Source organism: Cherax quadricarinatus, chromosome 73 (assembly GCF_038502225.1).
Source record: "Cherax quadricarinatus isolate ZL_2023a chromosome 73, ASM3850222v1, whole genome shotgun sequence".
NCBI classification, from domain to species: Eukaryota; Metazoa; Arthropoda; class Malacostraca; order Decapoda; family Parastacidae; genus Cherax; species Cherax quadricarinatus.
Window position 1 is genome coordinate 19,397,968 of NC_091364.1, and position 18,530 is coordinate 19,416,497.

The 18,530-nt window shown below is 38.7% G+C and overlaps 1 protein-coding gene across 2 annotated transcripts in view; it reads left to right on the forward strand.

The window, feature by feature from the left end:
- LOC128701090 (uncharacterized) overlaps window positions 1-18,530 on the forward strand; it is a 99,837-nt gene that overhangs the window by 58,619 nt on the left and 22,688 nt on the right. For both annotated transcript variants that reach the window (XM_070100628.1, XM_070100630.1), the window contains exon 4: window positions 11,779-12,186. In XM_070100628.1, the coding sequence (XP_069956729.1) occupies window positions 11,779-12,186 (408 nt within the window). The remainder of the gene's footprint in view (window positions 1-11,778; window positions 12,187-18,530) is intronic.

Here is an 18,530-nt window from a genome sequence, read left to right on the forward strand (position 1 = left end):
ATTTCATAAATTTTGGATATTTCCTCATCTATGAACTCAGGACTACAAATTCGTAAAGCTCTCAAAAACATTGATGAGAAAACAGACAGTTTGACTCTATCTTGATGCGAGGAATAATAGTGGACATAGGAACAGTTATTTGTAGGTTTTCTGTAAATTTTAAATTTGAATTCATTATTACCCTTAATAATTAAAACATCTAGAAAAGGCAATGAGTTATTTTCTTCAAACTCAACAGTAAAGTTTATAGAATGGGCTAAGCTATTTAATTTTCCAAGAAAATGGTGTATATCTATAAAAACACACAAACCAGGGAATCCAGTCAGACCAATTATTAGCTCCATAGGGTCAGTTTCATATAAATTATCCAAATGGCTTGTTGATATTTTGAGCCCTATTGTTGGCAAAATTTCTAACTTTAATGTTAAAAACAACATAGACTTGGTTGATAAATTAAGCTCCTTGACTGACTTAAATGATTTTAACATGGTTAGTTTTCATGTTACTTCATTGTTTACGAAAGTTCCTGTTGATGATTTATTAAGTTTCTTATCTGAAGAACTAGTTAACTATGATTTACCATTGCCAGTTCCTACTATCATTAAACTTATTAAACTTTGCATTGTTGATGCAAAATTTGTATTTAATGATAAGTTTTACACTCAGAAGTTTGGTATGGCAATGGGAAATCCTCTTTGACCTGTTCTTAGTAACCTATACATGGAATTTTTTGAAACAAGGTTGCTTAACACAATCCTCCCTAATAGAGCTAAATGGTTCAGATATGTTGATGATATTTTGTGTCTTATGCCCAAAAATGTAGATATACACCATTTTCTTGGAAAATTAAATAGCTTAAGAGATAAGAGCCCATTCTATAAACTTTACTGTTGAGTTTGAAGAAAATAACTCATTGTCTTTTCTAGATGTTTTAATTACTAAGGGTAATAATGAATTCAAATTTAAAATTTACAGAAAACCTACAAATAACTGTTCCTATGTCCACTATTATTCCTCGCATCAAGATAGAGTCAAATTGTCTGTTTTCTCATCAATGTTTTTGAGAGCTTTACGAATTTGTAGTCCTGAGTTCATAGATGAGGAAATATCCAAAATTTATGAAATAGGTAATGATTTAAAATACCCAAGAAATGTAATTGATAAATCTTTTAAAGTTGCTAGAAATACTTTTTACAATCCAAAAAGGGACAACCAGCCTTATTCAACTAAAAATATGTTGGTTCTCCCTTACCATGAAAACTTGGTTGATATGCCTTCTCTTCTTAAGACTTTTAATATTAAAGTTGTATTCAAAAATCTTGATACAGTAAAAAAAACTTTTGATAAAGAATTCCCCCCAAAATGCTGACGGATGTGTCTATAAGATTCCTTGTAAAATTTGCGATAAAGTTTATTACGGTCAAACTGGTAAAAATCTCGAACTAAGATTAAAACAACATAAATATAGCATTAGAACTGGACAAGATTCCAATGCTCTATTTATTCATGTAAGAGATTTTAACCATCCAATTGATTTTCAAAAAGTTGAGAAAGTAGTATCAAGCAAGTCCATGGTCGACAGGAATATAATTGAATCTTGTTTCATAAAAAGCAGTTTTGACAATAATATGAATATTTCCTTTGGTTTATATAAATTAGATCCATTTATAATTAATAGAATTTGGGAAGAATTTAATAATACACTGGACAAATAATTTTTAAATTTTCTTGGGTAGAATAGTTTGGGGGTGAGTTTTGCAAAGGACCTATCCAAGTAGGCTCGGCGCGTCACGTGTTTAACCGTTGTGGGATCTGATAGTGAGGTGCTGGCCGAACCCCTTATATAGCTTCCTTGGATGCTTCACTTTCATAGTTCCTTGATAATGTGAGTAGTCACGAAAGCGCTTGGAATTTCTCTATTCTTTCAGAGTGGTTGTTTTGCATATTTTGAAATCACCTGTTTACTGTGAACTTATTGCATATATATATATATATATATATATATATATATATATATATATATATATATATATATATATATATATATATATATATATATATATATATATATATATATATATATATATATATATATATATATATATATATATATATATATATATATATATATATATATATATATATATATATATATATATATATATATATATATATATATATATATATATATATATATATATATATATATATATATATATATATATATTTAACAATATAGGGAAGTACCACCTCTATAGCTGGACTGGGGACCCTCATCCTCAGAGAAGACAATAAACGTACCTCAGGGAAAACTCAAGGTTCTCCCCGGAGCTGTTTGAATATTTTCTTCTCCTACCACCCCCTATATATTTTTTATTCTATGTGAACATTTATTAATAAACAAAATACATTTACAGAAAAAAACATAAACATGAATACAATGGCACAATGTATCAAAGATCATGAATTTCCTCCAGCTCCTCCGAGGCTGGACGTGAGCCAAGTATGCAGCAAGCATTTCCCCTCTGGATGGCGACGCTGAGGCGCTGGAACATGAAAGTGGCTGCCCTTGGGTCCCTGGTGGTGTCGATGAGTCTGGAACCCAATTCTTTAAGGAAACGTGTGGCATTTTTTCCCCATGATCCCAAGGTCTCTGATCCCACTGGGACAAATTGATACTGTTGGCTAATGTCCCTGTACTTGCTGATCTTGTACTCCTCCCTGTGGTCAGCAGCTCCTCCCTGTCGCCCCACACTGTGATGGATATAGGTGTCAGCCAGTGTGGACACACAGGTATAGTCCCATGCTAAGAGCTTGCCATTCTTCCAAGGATAGATGGTGATCCCGTCGGGGCGGTTTGCTGGGTTGTGGGTATTGTTTGCTGCAAGGGATCGTGGCTCCCTCTCGGCAGGGCATCCAGCTGTAGCAAGGGTTCTCTTAATGATGTCGTTGACCTCATTGTGTCTTGCATGCCAGCCCTTGGTTTTGGAACAGTTAAGACCATGTAGACCGTATTGGTCTGCTTGCACTTCGCCGCAAATACACATATATTCTGTGTGAATTGGGGCAGCAAGGCGCAGAGCCACTGCAATACGGAGGGTCTTAGGGTCGAGTCGCGTTCCCATTGCCGATATGGGAACTGTTTGGAGGAAGTCCCCGGAGTGAGGTGCACTCACAGCCTGGAGACGGGCAATCTCCCTATCTGATGTTGCAGCCCTGAGAATGTTGGCAAGCACCTTTTCAGCAATTGGGCCATCCCAGCTTGACTGTTTGTGAGCCAGTGCTGCACTAGGGTTTGGTGCTGGAGCAGCAAGAGTCTCCCATTCGGTGATGGCACTGGCATAGCTAGGGTCTTCTATTCCTGCTGAGTCACTGAGGGTGTCAGGAAGAATTTGTCTTATCAACTCGTTTGATGCAATGGAAGAGGACAGGAAAGCTGGTAGAGCAATCTGGGAGGATCTGCGTACTCCTAGCCCTCCAAGCCTGACCGGAAGTGAGGCTTGCAACCACTGTCCATCATCAAGGGAAAGATTCAATACACTCTCTAGCATGGCCTTCAGGAGAGAGTCATATTCCTTGAGTTTTGGACTGCTGAAGGCTGGGGAGCATCTCAGAAAATAGGTAAGTTTTGGGATTGACAGGCACCTGGTGAGTAGGTAGAAGGCATCGTGTGTGTCAATGTCTTTCATCCTGCTTTCCATCGTCCGGAGGTCTGAGACTTTTTTTCCTAGGATCAGATCGATGGCATTGGACCCAAGAGGAGCACCGAGGAGAGTGCTATTGGCTGGATCAATGGCTCGTGCTCCTGGTAAAACGGCACTAATATTCTGGATCATCTGTTGATTGGTAGAAACTATTTCACATTTGGTGGGGTTTAAAGAAAGGCCCAGGCTTTCTCCCATGTCTTTAATTTTACTGATGTCCTCTAGGAGAGATTCTGTTGTGCCAGCCAGGGTACCGTCGTCCAGGAACCAGATATTGAGCTCGCTGGAGAGTGCCTCCGTGACTTCCTTGATGACCAAACAAAATAGAAAGGGGGCGAGAGGGTCCCCCTGTTGCACGCCCTCACACGAGTCAATTTCATGGTCCCCAAACAATAGTTTGGAAGTCACACTGTAACACGATTCTATGAAGGGATAAAGGGAAGGGAAGTTTCTATAAACTGCTTGGAGAGCAGCATCCCTTCTGACTGAGTTGAAAGCATTGGAAAAGTCCAATTTGACCAAGGCTTTTTCATAGGACATGTTTTTGATATATACTCGTGCTGCATGGGCAGCTGCTTCACAGCCCTGTTGAACGCCGAAACCGAGCTGAGTTGGTTTCAGCATTGCAGCAGCCTCTTGACTCACCCTTCTTACTGCAGCCTTGGCGACTAGGCGCCGAAGGGTGTTACCCACTGCAATGGGCCTGATTCCGCCATCCTTTTTCCGGAGGGCACACAATGAGGCACCAAAGAAAAAGGGTCTGATGGCCTCTGGGACACCGCCAGCCAGGCACAGGTTGGAAAATTTGGTGAGTTCAGACAGCAGCCTCTCTGAAACCTCACCAAGTGCTGGATTGAGTATTTGTTTTAAGTGTTGAGGCCTTAAACCGGTGAAACCTCCTGCTGAACCCTGTGGAAATGACATAGCAGCTTTATACACATCAGCATCCTGTAAGGTTAGATGTTCTACGCCTGCTGCAATGTCAGGGAGGTCAATGTTGGTACTGGGAGCCCTGGGTGGATGTTTGTCCTTCAGAGCTTGCGCCGTGCTGACGTCCTTGGGAGCGATGGTATCCTCACTGGTTATAAGTCTCAGAGCTCCAATAGTATTACCCTCTTCTATTTTTTTGCTAATTTGGGCTCTGATTTTTGAGGTGTCGGGTGTCCTGTTGTTGGCATTTGCCCGGCGGGTGTTTGTCGCCCTAGGGGGGAGACGGACGAGGTTGTCATCCCTTGGGAATGCATTTATTGCCCTAATAACATGTGTTGCTAGTGACTTGTCCCTCCTTGGTGGGACAGCCAAACAGGCATTGCCAAAAAGCAGCAAGTTGTGCCAGGATCTGTTGTTTGAAGGAGCATCGTTGACTTTCTTCAGAAGGTCAGTGAATTTGCTAGCAGCTTGAGGGCGAGCTGCTTTGGGGATGTGTGTCAGAGTCCTGGTGGATGTTAATTTGATTGCAGATTTGAGGTCCTCTGTAGAGGTGAAGTCACGGTAGCTGTCAGCCCTGTCTGCTGGGGGAGGCTGTTGGTTGTTCTCATTTGGAGCTCTCCTGGAGCCTAGACATCCATTGTGTGCACGGATGTTGCCAGATGTGGGATTGAGTGCAGGATTCCCTGTGGCACACCCGGCAGATGCCTCGTGAACGACAGCTTTGGCTCTGTCGTGAAGATTCCTGGGAACCCGCGACTACTTGTGACATTGCTGATATCGTGGGGGTGGGAGGGCGCCAGCTGTGGGGTGATGGGTGAAGGGCAGCATGGATGCATGGGGGATGAGGGTGGGGGAGTAGCGAGCGGCGGAACTTGTAATTGGTGGGGCACTAAACGGCAACACCCTTGGTCAGGAAGTCAGTTGGCCTAGGCTGGGATGAGGGGAGGGGATCTGGGATGGGGGAGGGGGGAGGGAGTGGCCCTGTGTGTTCGCTCAAGACGCACATCACTGACTAACTTTTGCTAATTGTTATACACTTATTGTTCCATTTAGAAAAAACCCTCGCCATTTGGCACACTAATCACCATGCTCACACTATTAACAGAGGTGTTCTTCTGTTCATCATCCAATGACTGTGTCGTGGGCGGCCACTTCCCTCCCCAACCCGCGACCCCGGCCGATCACAGATGTAAACAAAACCTCCTCCACACCTCCACTGCCAGGATCCCCTCACCACCGCTACTTCCCAAATCCCAACATGCACACTGCACTTTCACTGATACAGAAGCAATGGTCCGATGCAGAGGTTTGTCACAACTCTGTGATCTCCGGTGGATACTCACGATGATGTCTGCCGAAACTGGCCCGCATAAACCATGTTGGTTCCTGGTTTACACACAGAATGTATGGAGCACCACACACTGGCTCCCTCCCTCCACGCCGGCAAGCACGTATTATATATATTTATTTATTTATTTATATATATATATATATATATATATATATATATATATATATATATATATATATATATATATATATATATATATATATACATATATATATATATACATATATATATATATATATATATATATATATATATATATATATATATATATATATATATATATATATATATATATATATATATATATATATATATATATATATATATATATATATATATATATATATATATATATATATATATATATATATATATATATATATATATATATATATATATATATATATATATATAGATACATATATATATATATATATATATACATTTAAATATATATATATATATATATATATATATATATATATATATATATATATATATATATATATATATATATATATATATATATACATACACACACATATATACATATATATATATATATATATATATATATATATATATATATATATATATATATATATATATATATATATATATATATATATATATATATATATATATATATATATATATATGTCGTGCCGAATATGTAAAACTGGTCACTTAGCAAGAACTTATTTAAAATTAAGTCCTTTCTAAAATTTTCTCTTATACGTTTAAAGATATATTTTTTTCATTAACGTTAATGTAAACATTTTTAATTTTGCTACAAAAGAATCTTAGAAAACTTACCTAACTTTATTATAACAAGAACAATTTATTTTAGCCTAACCCAACTAAATATATTTTAGATTTCTTTACAATAATTTAATACTAAACAAAAACAGTGAAATATATTTTTTTCGTTAGGTTAAGAATGATTTTGGCGAAATTATTGCCAAAACAACATAAATATAGCATTAGAACTGGACAGGATTGCAATGCTCTATTTATTTATGTGAGAGATTTTAACCATCCAATTGATTTTCAAAAAGTTGAGAAAGTTGTATCAAGCAAGTCCATGGTTGACAGGAATATAATTGAATCTTGCTTCATAAAAACAGTTTTGAAAATAATATGAATAGTTCTTTTGGTTTATATAAAGTGGATTCATTTATAATTAATAAAATATGGGAAGAATTTAATAATACATTAGACAAGTAAAATATCTTAATGCTTGGGAAGAGCATCATGTGTGTTTCACAGAGTCGGGTGTTGTCACGCGACTGTAAGTTGTAGTCTTGTGGTATTGACGCCTTCCTGATGTTTTATCTTTTATATTTCATCTTTTTTTATTAACACATCAGCCGATTCCCACCAAGGCAGGGTGCCCCGAAAAAGAAAACCTTTGATCATTCACTCCATCACTGTCTTGCCAGAAGGGTACTTTACACTACAGTTTTTAAACTGCAACATAAACACCCCTCCTTCAGAGTGCAGGCACTGTACTTCCCATCTCCAGGACTCAAGTCCGGCCTGCCGGTTTCCCTGAACCCCTTCATAAATGTTACTTTGCTCACACTCCAACGGCACATCAAGTATTAAAAACCATTTGACTCCATTCACTTCTATCAAATACGCTCATGCACGCTTGCTGGAAGTCCAAGCCCATCGCACACAAAAACCTCCTTTACCCTCCCCCCCTCCAACCCTTCCTAGGCCGACCCGTACCCCGTCTTCCCTCCGCTACAGATTTATACACTCTTGAAGTCATTCTGTTTTCTTCCATTCTCTCTACATGTCCGAACCACCTCAACAACCTCTCCTCAGCCCTCTGGATAATAGTTTTGGTAATCCCACACTTTCTCCTAATTTCCAAACCACGAATACTCTGTATTATATTCACACCACACATTGCCCTCAGACATGACATCTCCACTGCCTCCAGCCTTCTCATCATTGCAACATTCATCACCCATGCTTCACGCCCATACAACAGTGTTGATACAACTACACTCTCATACATTCCCCTTTTTTTGCTTCCACTGACAAAGTTCTTTGTCTCCACAGACTCCTAAGTGCACCACTCACCCTTTTCCCCTCATCAATTCTGTGATTCACTTCATTCTTCATAGACCCATCTGCTGACACTTCCACTCCTAAATATCTGAATACATTCACCTCCTCCATACTCTCTCCCTCCAATCTGATATCCAGTCATTCGTCACGTAATCTTTTTGTTATCCTCATAACCTTACTCTTTCCTGTATTCACTTTTAATTTTCTTCTTTTACATACCCTACTAAATTCATCCACCAACCTCTGCAATTTCTCTTCAGAATCTCCCAAAAGTACCGTGCCATCAGCAAAGAACAACTGTGACAACTCGCACTTTGTGTTTGATTCTTTATCTTTTAACTCCACACATCTTGCCTAGACCCTAGCATTCACTTCTCTTACAACCCCATCTATAAATATTTTGAACAACCACGGTGACATCACACATCCTTGTCTAAGGCCTACTTTTAATGGGAAATAACCTCCCTCTATCCTACATTCTCTAACCTGAGCCTCACTATCCTCGTAAAAACTCTTCACTGCTTTCAGTAACCTACCTCCAATACCATACACCTGCAACATTTGCCACATTGCACCCCTATCCATCCTGTCATTTTCCTTTTCTAAATCCATAAATGCCACGAAAACCTCTTTACCCTTATGTAAATACTGTTCACTTATATGTTTCACTGTAAACACCTGGTCCACACACCCCCTACCTTTCCTAAAACATCCTTGTTCATCTGCTATCCTACTCTCTGTCTTACTCTTAATTCTTTCAATAATTACTTTACCATACACTTTACCAGGTATACTTAACAAACTTATTCCTCTATAATTTTTGCATTCTCTTTTATCCCCTTTACCTTTATACTAAGGAACTATGCACGATCTCTGCCATTCCCCAGGTATCTTACCCTCTTCCATAAATTTATTTAATAATAGCACCAACCACTCCAAAACTATATCCCCACCTGCTTTTAACATTTCGATCTTTATCCCATCAATCTCTACCCACTGCCTCACGAACTTTCCCCACACTCACAATTGGCTCTTCCTCACTCCTACAAGATGTTATTCCTCCTTGCCCTATACACGAAGTCACTGCTTCCCTATCTTCATCAACATTTAACAATTCCTCAAAATATTCCCTCCATCTTCCCGATATCTCTAACTCTTCATTTAATAACTCTCCTCTCCTATTTTTAACTGTCAAATCCATTTGTTACTTAGGCTTCCTCAACCTGTTAATCTCATTCCAAAACTTTTTCTTATTTTCAAAAAAAATTGTTGATAACATCTCACCCACTCTCTCATTTGCTCTCTTTTTACATTGCTTCACCACTCTCTTAACCTCTCTTTATCTCTCCATATACTCATGTCTCCTTTCATCTCTTCTACTTTGTAAAAGCCTCTTATATGCTAACTTTTGTATATATATATATATATATATATATATATATATATATATATATATATATATATATATATATATATATATATATATATATATATATATATATATATATATATATATATATATATATATATATATATATATATATATATATATATATATATATATATATATATATAATATATATATATATATATATATATATATATATATATATATATATATATATTAATGTTGCAGTTTAAAAACTGTAGTGTAAAGCACCCTTCTGGCAAGACAGTGATGGAGTGAATGATGGTGAAAGTTTTTCTTTTTCGGGCCACCCTGCCTTGGTGGGAATCGGCCAGTGTGATAATAAAAATAAAAAAAAATATATATGCTTAATAATTCGCAAACAGGCGAAATTATTTACAAACATTGTCTCTACGTCCACATCTATCTAGCCCTAGATAAGTATGGGCGCCTTTCTGGAGTTATACTACGTTTCCCAATACCCAGGGACACCAGGCTTGTTTTCAAAGTTATTTCATCAAACCCTGCCACATGCAGTGGATGTAGAGATAATGTTTGTATGTAATTGCGCCTGTTTGCGAATTATTAAGCATTTCAAATATCTTTCGTTGTCCACTGAGTTTCACAGGACTTAAGTCCGGCCTGCCGGTTTCCCCGAATTCCTTCATAAATGTTACCTTTGCTCACACTCCAACAGCACATCAAGTCCTAAAAGCCATATGTCTCCATACGCCCCTATCTAAGATGCTCATGCATGCTTGCTGGAAGTCCAAGCCCCTCGCCCATAAAACCTCCTTTACCCCCTCCCTCCAACCTTTCCTAGGCCGACTCTTACCCTGCCTTCCCTGCAATACAGATTTATACTCTCGAAGTCATTGTATTTTGTTCGATTCTCTCTACATGTTCAAACCACCTTAACAATCCCTCCTCAGCCCTCTAGACAATAGTTTTGGCAATCCCACACCTCCTCCTAATTTCTAAACTATGAATTCTGTGCATTATATTCACACCACACATTGCTCTCAAACATGACATCTCCACTGCCTCCAGCCTTGTTGTAACATTCACAACCCATGCTTCACACCCATACAAGAGCGTTGGTATAACTATACTCTCATACATTCCCCTCTTTGCTTCAATGGACAAAGTTCTTTGTCTCCACAGACTTCGAAGTGCACCACTCACCTTTTTTCTTCATTAATTGCATGATTCACTTCATCTTTCATAGACCCATCTGCTGACACATCCACTCCTAAATATCTAAATACATTCACCTCCTCCATACTCTCTCCCTCCAATCTGATATCCAATCTTTTGCCACCTATTTCCTTTTGTTATCCTCATACCTTACTTCTTATATTTACTTTGAATTTTTTTCTTCTACATACCCTACCAAACTCATCTACCAACTTCTGCAACTTCTCTTCAGAATCTCCCAAAAGCACAGTGTCATCAGCAAAGAGCAAATGTGACAACTCCCACTTTATGTGTGATTCTTTATCTTTTAACTCCACATCTCTTGCCAAGACCCTCGCATTTACTTCACTTACAACCCCATCTATAAATATACTGAACAACCAATGTGACATCACACATCCTTGTCTAAGGCCTACTTTTACTGGGAAATAATCTCCCTCTCCCTTACATACTCTAACCTGAGCCTCACTATCCTCGTAAAAACTCTTCACTGCTTTCAGTAACCTACCTCGTATTCAATATATTTGCAACATCTGTCGCATTTCCCCCCTATCCACCCTGTCATACGCCTTTTCAAAATCCATAAATGCCACAACAACCTCTTTACCCTTATCTAAATACTGTTCACCTATATGTTTCATTGTAAATGCTTGGTCTTCACACCCCCTACCGTACCTAAAGCTTCCTTGTTCATCTGATATATATATATATATATATATATATATATATATATATATATATATATATATATATATATATATATATATATATATAGAGAGAGAGAGAGAGAGAGAGAGAGAGAGAGCAGGATGGGAAGAGAAAAAAGAGATGTCATATGTATTTAAATCACGACACTACATTTGTAAGTTCAGGGTGCACTGATAAATGCTTTCAGATTTGTAATGATTATTATACTCTAATAAGCTGTGCGTGTGCATTGTCACATGGATGTAATGAAATATGTAAAACGTGTCATTCATCGTGAAATATATACACACAAATATGACTGTGACTCTTGACATATAGAGGAAAGACATTAAGAGTCACTATCAACAATTTATAAAAACCTCTTATATGTAGCACTAATTACAGTGATTTTCCAACAGGTGGTAGAGGATAAACTCATTAATGAGAAAAGTCTATTTACAACTGACCCAGTGGATTCTTGTCTGAAGAAAGGTATTCCCCACATATTAAAAAAGATTCAAGGAAAAACACCGTGGCGAGCCAAGTTTTATTATACAGAAGAGAACTTCACTCTGCAGCAGCTACTTGTGAGAGCGTGTGCAGTAGGTGCCACCATGACTGCATGGTTTGTGTTGCAGGCAGGCGGCAGCACCAACACTAAGGACAGTAGCGGCACCACAGCCCTTCATGCCGCCGTGCAAGCAGGAAAATTCGACACTGCACGTGCGCTTGTCAACGACATGAAAGCAAACCTTTTTCTGGCTGATGATGCAGGTCGACGGCCCATCGACATCCTCCCACCGCTGGAAAGACAACTTCTAATGCAGGTAAGCCGGCCCACAGGTAAGCCGGCCCACAGGTAAGCCGGCCCACTTCTCACCTAGACTTACTTTTACCTGATCTTATTATTTACTTACTTTTTATTATATCACTATTATGCTGTCATCTATAAATTAGTATTACTTAAAATAACGTGGATATGTAGACTTGCAACAGGTTTTGTAATACGCATTAAAGAAAGAAAAATGGCAAGAAGGAGAGGTTAAAATAGAAGAGGAACTAGATTCGTGCCTGTTGCTGCTTTATCCGAGAACGGTATCCCCGAATTCTATAACCCAGTTCCTCTGCCTGACTGCACGGAATGATGAGAATAGTGCAGAATGTGGCATGAGTTGATATTGAATTTAAATATTGGCGTTGAAGATTTCAGTGGAATCAGATGAGACATTTACGAGTCAAGTGGAAACTAATATACAATTTCTTCGATTAATATAATAAATTAGAACATACGCAGTCCAAATCTAATTCAAATCTTTCAGAGAAAAGAGTCCAATATCCTAAAATTCACAAGTATATTTAGCTTGAAGCCGCTCAGAAACTGCATTATCAAGTTATCAACGCAGATGAGTGGAAACTAATCAGACGCAACACTCAGAAATTATCTCAAGAAAGCAGTATGTAATTTTTTTCTAGTTTAAAACAAGAAAGCAAATTGGGACCTATATAGGCCAAGCTTAATCCAAGCTTTCTTCTCCGTAAGTAAATAAGTTTTAAGTAAGCTTTGTGTACATAATATACAAACTTTCTAGTTTAAAGCTGTAACAACTCCTGCCACTGCGCTGGCCAATACCTCACACTAACCCTAGATAAGTGAATCCCATCCCTGGCATACATTTCATTTCTGCCATAGAAGAGGTCCTATTGTTATGCAATGTCCTTACAGTGTTCAGTCAGCAACTATTCATTTCCAACTCCTATTCTCATCAAAATGCCACATATTACAGAGCTCCCTCCCTTCTTCCTAAATATGTCTAGAACTGTCCTATTTCTGCTAATCACGTCCTCACTATTACGTCTGCTAACACTGTTGCCTCCAGAAATGGAACAGTTAATAGGATTGCTCCAATGGCATTTTATGATGTTGTCTAGACGGCATCAAAACCCCAAGAAAGCAGACCCTTTGCCTCCTCTTTCTACCTCTCTGACAAAACGCCCTATCCATAAACTCTGCCTGTCTCCAACTAAAATGTTCTTACTTTTGGTATAACAGAGACCTAGTTCAACCTGAAAGATAGAGAAGTGCCTTCTAAATGCAACATACACACTGATAGGGCCAACAGGAAGGGTGGTAGGGTGGCGATGTATGTCAGAGAAAATTTAAATTGTTGTCTTAGACATGATATAAGATTAGAAACATCGAACACAGAATCTGTTTGGCTACAGTTTCTCGAGGGACGTGACAAATTAATTTTGATAGGGAGTGCAGTAAGCTGTTATGGGACGAAATTCGTAAGGCATCTAGATATGAAAATGTTGTGATAATGGGAGATTTTAACTTTAGACAAATTGACTGGAACAATATGACAGGAAATCTTGAGTCTAGTGACTTTCTTGATGCGGTTCAGGATTGCTTTTTAGAACAGGTTGTGACAGAACCAACTAGAGGAAACAATCTGCTTGACTTGGTTCTTGCCAACAAAGATTCACTAATTAATAATCTTGAGGTTAATGATAAGCTTGGGGAAAGTGATCACAAATCACTTAGTTTCAATATATCATGGAATTACCCAGATAACTGCAATCAAATCTCTGTCCCAGATTTTCGCTTGGCCGACTTCATGGGACTGAAAAATTACCTGGGTGGGCTAAATTGGGATGTCCTGACTATGGGTCAGGTAGGTGATCTTGGTTGGTAATATGACGTTTTTCAGAGCATAGTTCTAGCTGCCCAGACAACTTTTGTTCCGAGTAGAGAAATTAGATCTAACAAAAATGATCCCAAATGGATGAACAATAGATTAAAACATCTCACTGGTCAAACGAGAGGCATATATAGGCTTATCAAAAGAGGGGATGGGCAGTTAAGAAATCAATATATTCAATTAAAGAGATAAATAAAGAAAGGAATAAGAAAAGCAAAAAGGGATTATGAGGCTAAGGTCGCAAGGGATTCAAAGACTAACCCAAAAAGGGTTCTTTCAGGTATACAGAAGTAAGATTAGGGACAAGATTGGCCACTTAAGAGTAACTCTGGTCAGATCACTGACAGTGATAAGGATATGTGTGAAATTCTCAATACCTACTTCCTCTCAGTTTTTACCCAGGAAAATACTAGCGATATTCCTGAAATAATAATTATGTAGAACAGGATGATAATAAACTATGCACGATTGCGGTAACTTGTGACATGGTCCTCAGACAAATAGAGGAACTAAAACCTAACAAATCCCCAGGTCCTGATAAACTGTTTACAAGGGTGTTAAAGGAATGTAAAGAGGAACTTAGTATACCATTGGCTAATCTTTTTAACATATCACTACAAACTGGCATAGTGCCTGATAAGTGGAAAATGGCAAATGTAATACCTATTTACAAGGCAGGTGACAGGTCCTTGCCTTCGAACTATAGACCAATAAGCCTTACCTCCATAGTGGGAAAATTTATGGAATCAATAATTGCCGAAGCAATTCGTAGCCATCTTGATAGGCACAGATTGATTAATGAACCTCAACACGGCTTTACAAAGTGGACATCGAAATGGTATAAAATACCGACAAGTTGTTAGGTAAGACACATATGCAACAGTTAAGTATCTTTATTTCGAAACGTTTCGCCTACACAGTAGGCTTCTTCAGTCGAGTACAGAAAAGCTGATAGAAGCAAAAGACGTGAAGACGATGTAATCAAGGGTGATGGACTGATTACATCGTCTTCACGTCTTCTGCTTCTATCAACTTTTCTGTACTCGACTGAAGAAGCCTACTGTGTAGGCGAAACGTGTCGAAATAAAGATACTTAATTGTTGCATATGTGTCTTACCTAACACGGTTTTACAAAGGGGCGTTCCTGTCTTACGAATTTACTAACTTTTTTCACTAGGGTGTTTGAGGAGGTAGATCATGGTAATGAATATGATATTGTGTATATGGACTTCAGTAAGGCTTTTGATAAAGTTCCACACCAGAGGCTATTGAGGAAACTTAAGGCACACGGAATAGGAGGAGAAATTTTTTCCTGGGTAGAGGCATGGCTGACAAATAGGCAGCAGAGAGTTTGCATAAATGGGGAGAAATCAGAATGGGGGCACGTCACAAGCGGTGTTCCTCAGGGGTCAGTGCTGGGCCCGTTGTTGCTTACAATTTACATAAACGACATAGATGAGGGAATAAATAGCGACATAAGCTAATTTGCTGATTACACCAAAATAGGCAGTCCAATTCATTCTAATGAGAACACTAGAGCACTCCAGGATGATTTGAATAGACTGATGCAATGGTCGGAGAAGTGGCAGATGCAGTTTAATATTGACAAATGCAAAGTTCTAAATGTTGGACAGGTAAATAACCATGCCACATATAAACTAAATAATGTAGATCTTAGTACTACTGATTACGAAAAGGATTTAGGAGTTCTGGTTAGCAGTAATCTAAAACCAAGACAACAGTGCATTAGTGTTCGCAATAATGCTAACAGAATTCTTGGCTTCATATCTAGAAGTATAAATAATAGAAGTCCTCAGGTTGTTCTTCAACTCTATATATCCTTGGTTAGGACTCATTTAGACTATGCTGCTCATTTCTGGTCACCGTATTACAGAATGGATATAAATGCTCTGGAAAACGTACAGAGGAGGATGACAAAGATGATCCCATGTATCAGAAATCTTCCCTATCAGGATAGACTGAGGGCCCTGAATCTGCACTCTCTCGAAAGGCGTAGAATTAGGGGGGATATGATCGAGGTGTATAAATGGAAAACAGGAGTAAATAAAGAGGATGTAAATAGCGTGCTGAAAATTTCCAGCCAAGACAGGACTCGCAGCAATGGTTTCAAGTTGGAAAAATTCAGATTCAGGAAGGATATAGGAAAGCACAGGTTTGGTAACAGAGTTGTGGCTGAGTGGAACAAACTCCCGAGTACAGTTATTCAGGCTAAAACGTTGTGTAGTTTTAAAAATAGGTTAGATAAATACATGAGTGGGTGGGTGTGAGTTGGACCCCACTAGCTTGTGCTGCTGAGTCTGGTGCCGTGCTCCTTCCTTGAGTGAAGGTGACCAGACTTGGTGGGTCATTGGGCCAATCCGGGGGGTTCTTTGGGCTAATCCGGGAGGGGGGGGGGAATGGATCTGCTCCGCATGGGTCAGTAGGCCTGTTGCAGTGTTCCTTCTTTCTTATGTTCTTATGTTACCTTCTAGATGGTCTTCATTGGGATGTCCTAGATTGTAGATTCATACTCGTCTGTTAACACGGAGAATAAATTGTCAGTTTCCACAGCAGACCTTCCTCATCTTCAGCTTTGCTCCATTCCGTTCAGTCACGTTTTCACATGATACAGATCACCTCACCACTTTCTCCAATTTCTGGATGTGCTCGACCAGGTGTGTGTTTCATACTGGTGCTGCATACTACAATATGGGCTTGACGTCAATGGTGTCGTGAATGACTCCTTGCTTATATGCCAAAAATGCTATTCTAAGATTTGCCAACTAGACATGGTTCATCAGTTATCTGATTGATGTGTGCCTGAAAGGATGGGCTCGGTATCATAGTAAATATTATCTGGTCCGTCGAGGTGTCTAACTCACATAGTAGTTTCTTCACCTCCTCACCAGTTGTGTGTATTGTGTCCAACACTTATTGGTGTAGATATATTTAGTATGATAAGGTAAGATTTTCTTCGAATTTTTAACCCCGGAGGGTTAGCCACCCAGGGTAACCCAAGACAGCCAGTGCGTCATCGAAGACTGTCTAACTTATTTCCATTGTAGTCCTCAGTCTTGTCCCCCAGGATGCTACCCACACCAGTCGACTAACACCCAGGTGACTACTTGCTGCTAGGTGAACAGGACAACAGGTGTAAGGAAACGCGTCGAAATGTTTTCACCCGCCGGGAATCGAACCCGGGCCCTCCGTGTGTGAAGCGAGAGCTTATTTCCATTTACATCCCCTGTATTTATTACTGTTTTCCATTTATACACCTCAGTAATATCCTCCTTAATTCTACGCCTCTCTAGACAGTGTAGATTCACGGCCTTTTGTCTTTGTCATCCATTGTACGTTTTCAAGAGCATTTATATCCATTTTGTAATAAGGTGAAAAGAACTCTGCAGCATAATCTGAGTGAAGCCTAACCAACACTACTCCTTTCCTTTCAGGGAGGCAACAGTGTTCAGATTGAAATTGTTTAATAATAGACCAATAAGCCTTACCTCCATAATGGGAATCAGTAATTGCCGAAGCAATTCGTAGCCATCTTGATAGGCATAAATTGATTAATGAATCTCAACACGGTTTTACAAAGGGACGTTCCTGTCTTACGAATTTACTAACTTTCTTCACTAAGGTGTTTGAGGAGGTAGATCATGGTACTGAATATGATATTGTGTACATAGACTTCAGTAAGGCTTTCGATAGAGTTCCACATCAGAGACTATTGAGGAAACTTAAGGCACATGGAATAGGAGGAAATTTTTTTTCCTGAGTTGAGGCATGGTTGACAAATAGGCAGTAGAAAGTTTACATAAATGGGGAAAAATCAGAATGGGGGTATGTCCCAAGCGGTGTTCCACAGGGGTCAGTGTTATGCCCCCTTGTTGTTCACAATTTACATTAACGACATAGATGAGGCAATAAATAGCGATATAAGCAAATTTGACGATGACACAAAAATAGGCCGTCCAATTCATTCTAATGTGGACATTAGAGCACTCCAGGATGATTTGAATAGACTGATGCAGTGGTCGGAGAAATGGCACATGCAGTATAATATAGACAAATGCAAAGCTCTAAGTGTTGGAAAGGATAATAACCATGCCACATATAAACTAAATAATGTAGATCTTAATATTACTGATTGTGAAAAGGATTTCGGAGTTCTGGTTAGCAGAAATCTGAAAACAAGACAACAGTGCATAAGTTTTCGTAATAAAGCTAACAGAATCCTTGACTTCATATCAAGAAGTATAAATAATAGAAGTCTCCAGGTTGTTCTTCATCTCTGTGTATCTTTGGTTAGGCCTCATTTAGACTGTGCTGCTCAGTTCTGGTCACCGTATTACAGAATGGATATAAATGCTCTGGAAAACGTACAAAGGAGGATGTTAAAGTTTATCCCACGTATCAGAAATCTTCCCTATGAGGATAGACTGAGGGCCCAGAATCTGCACTGTCTA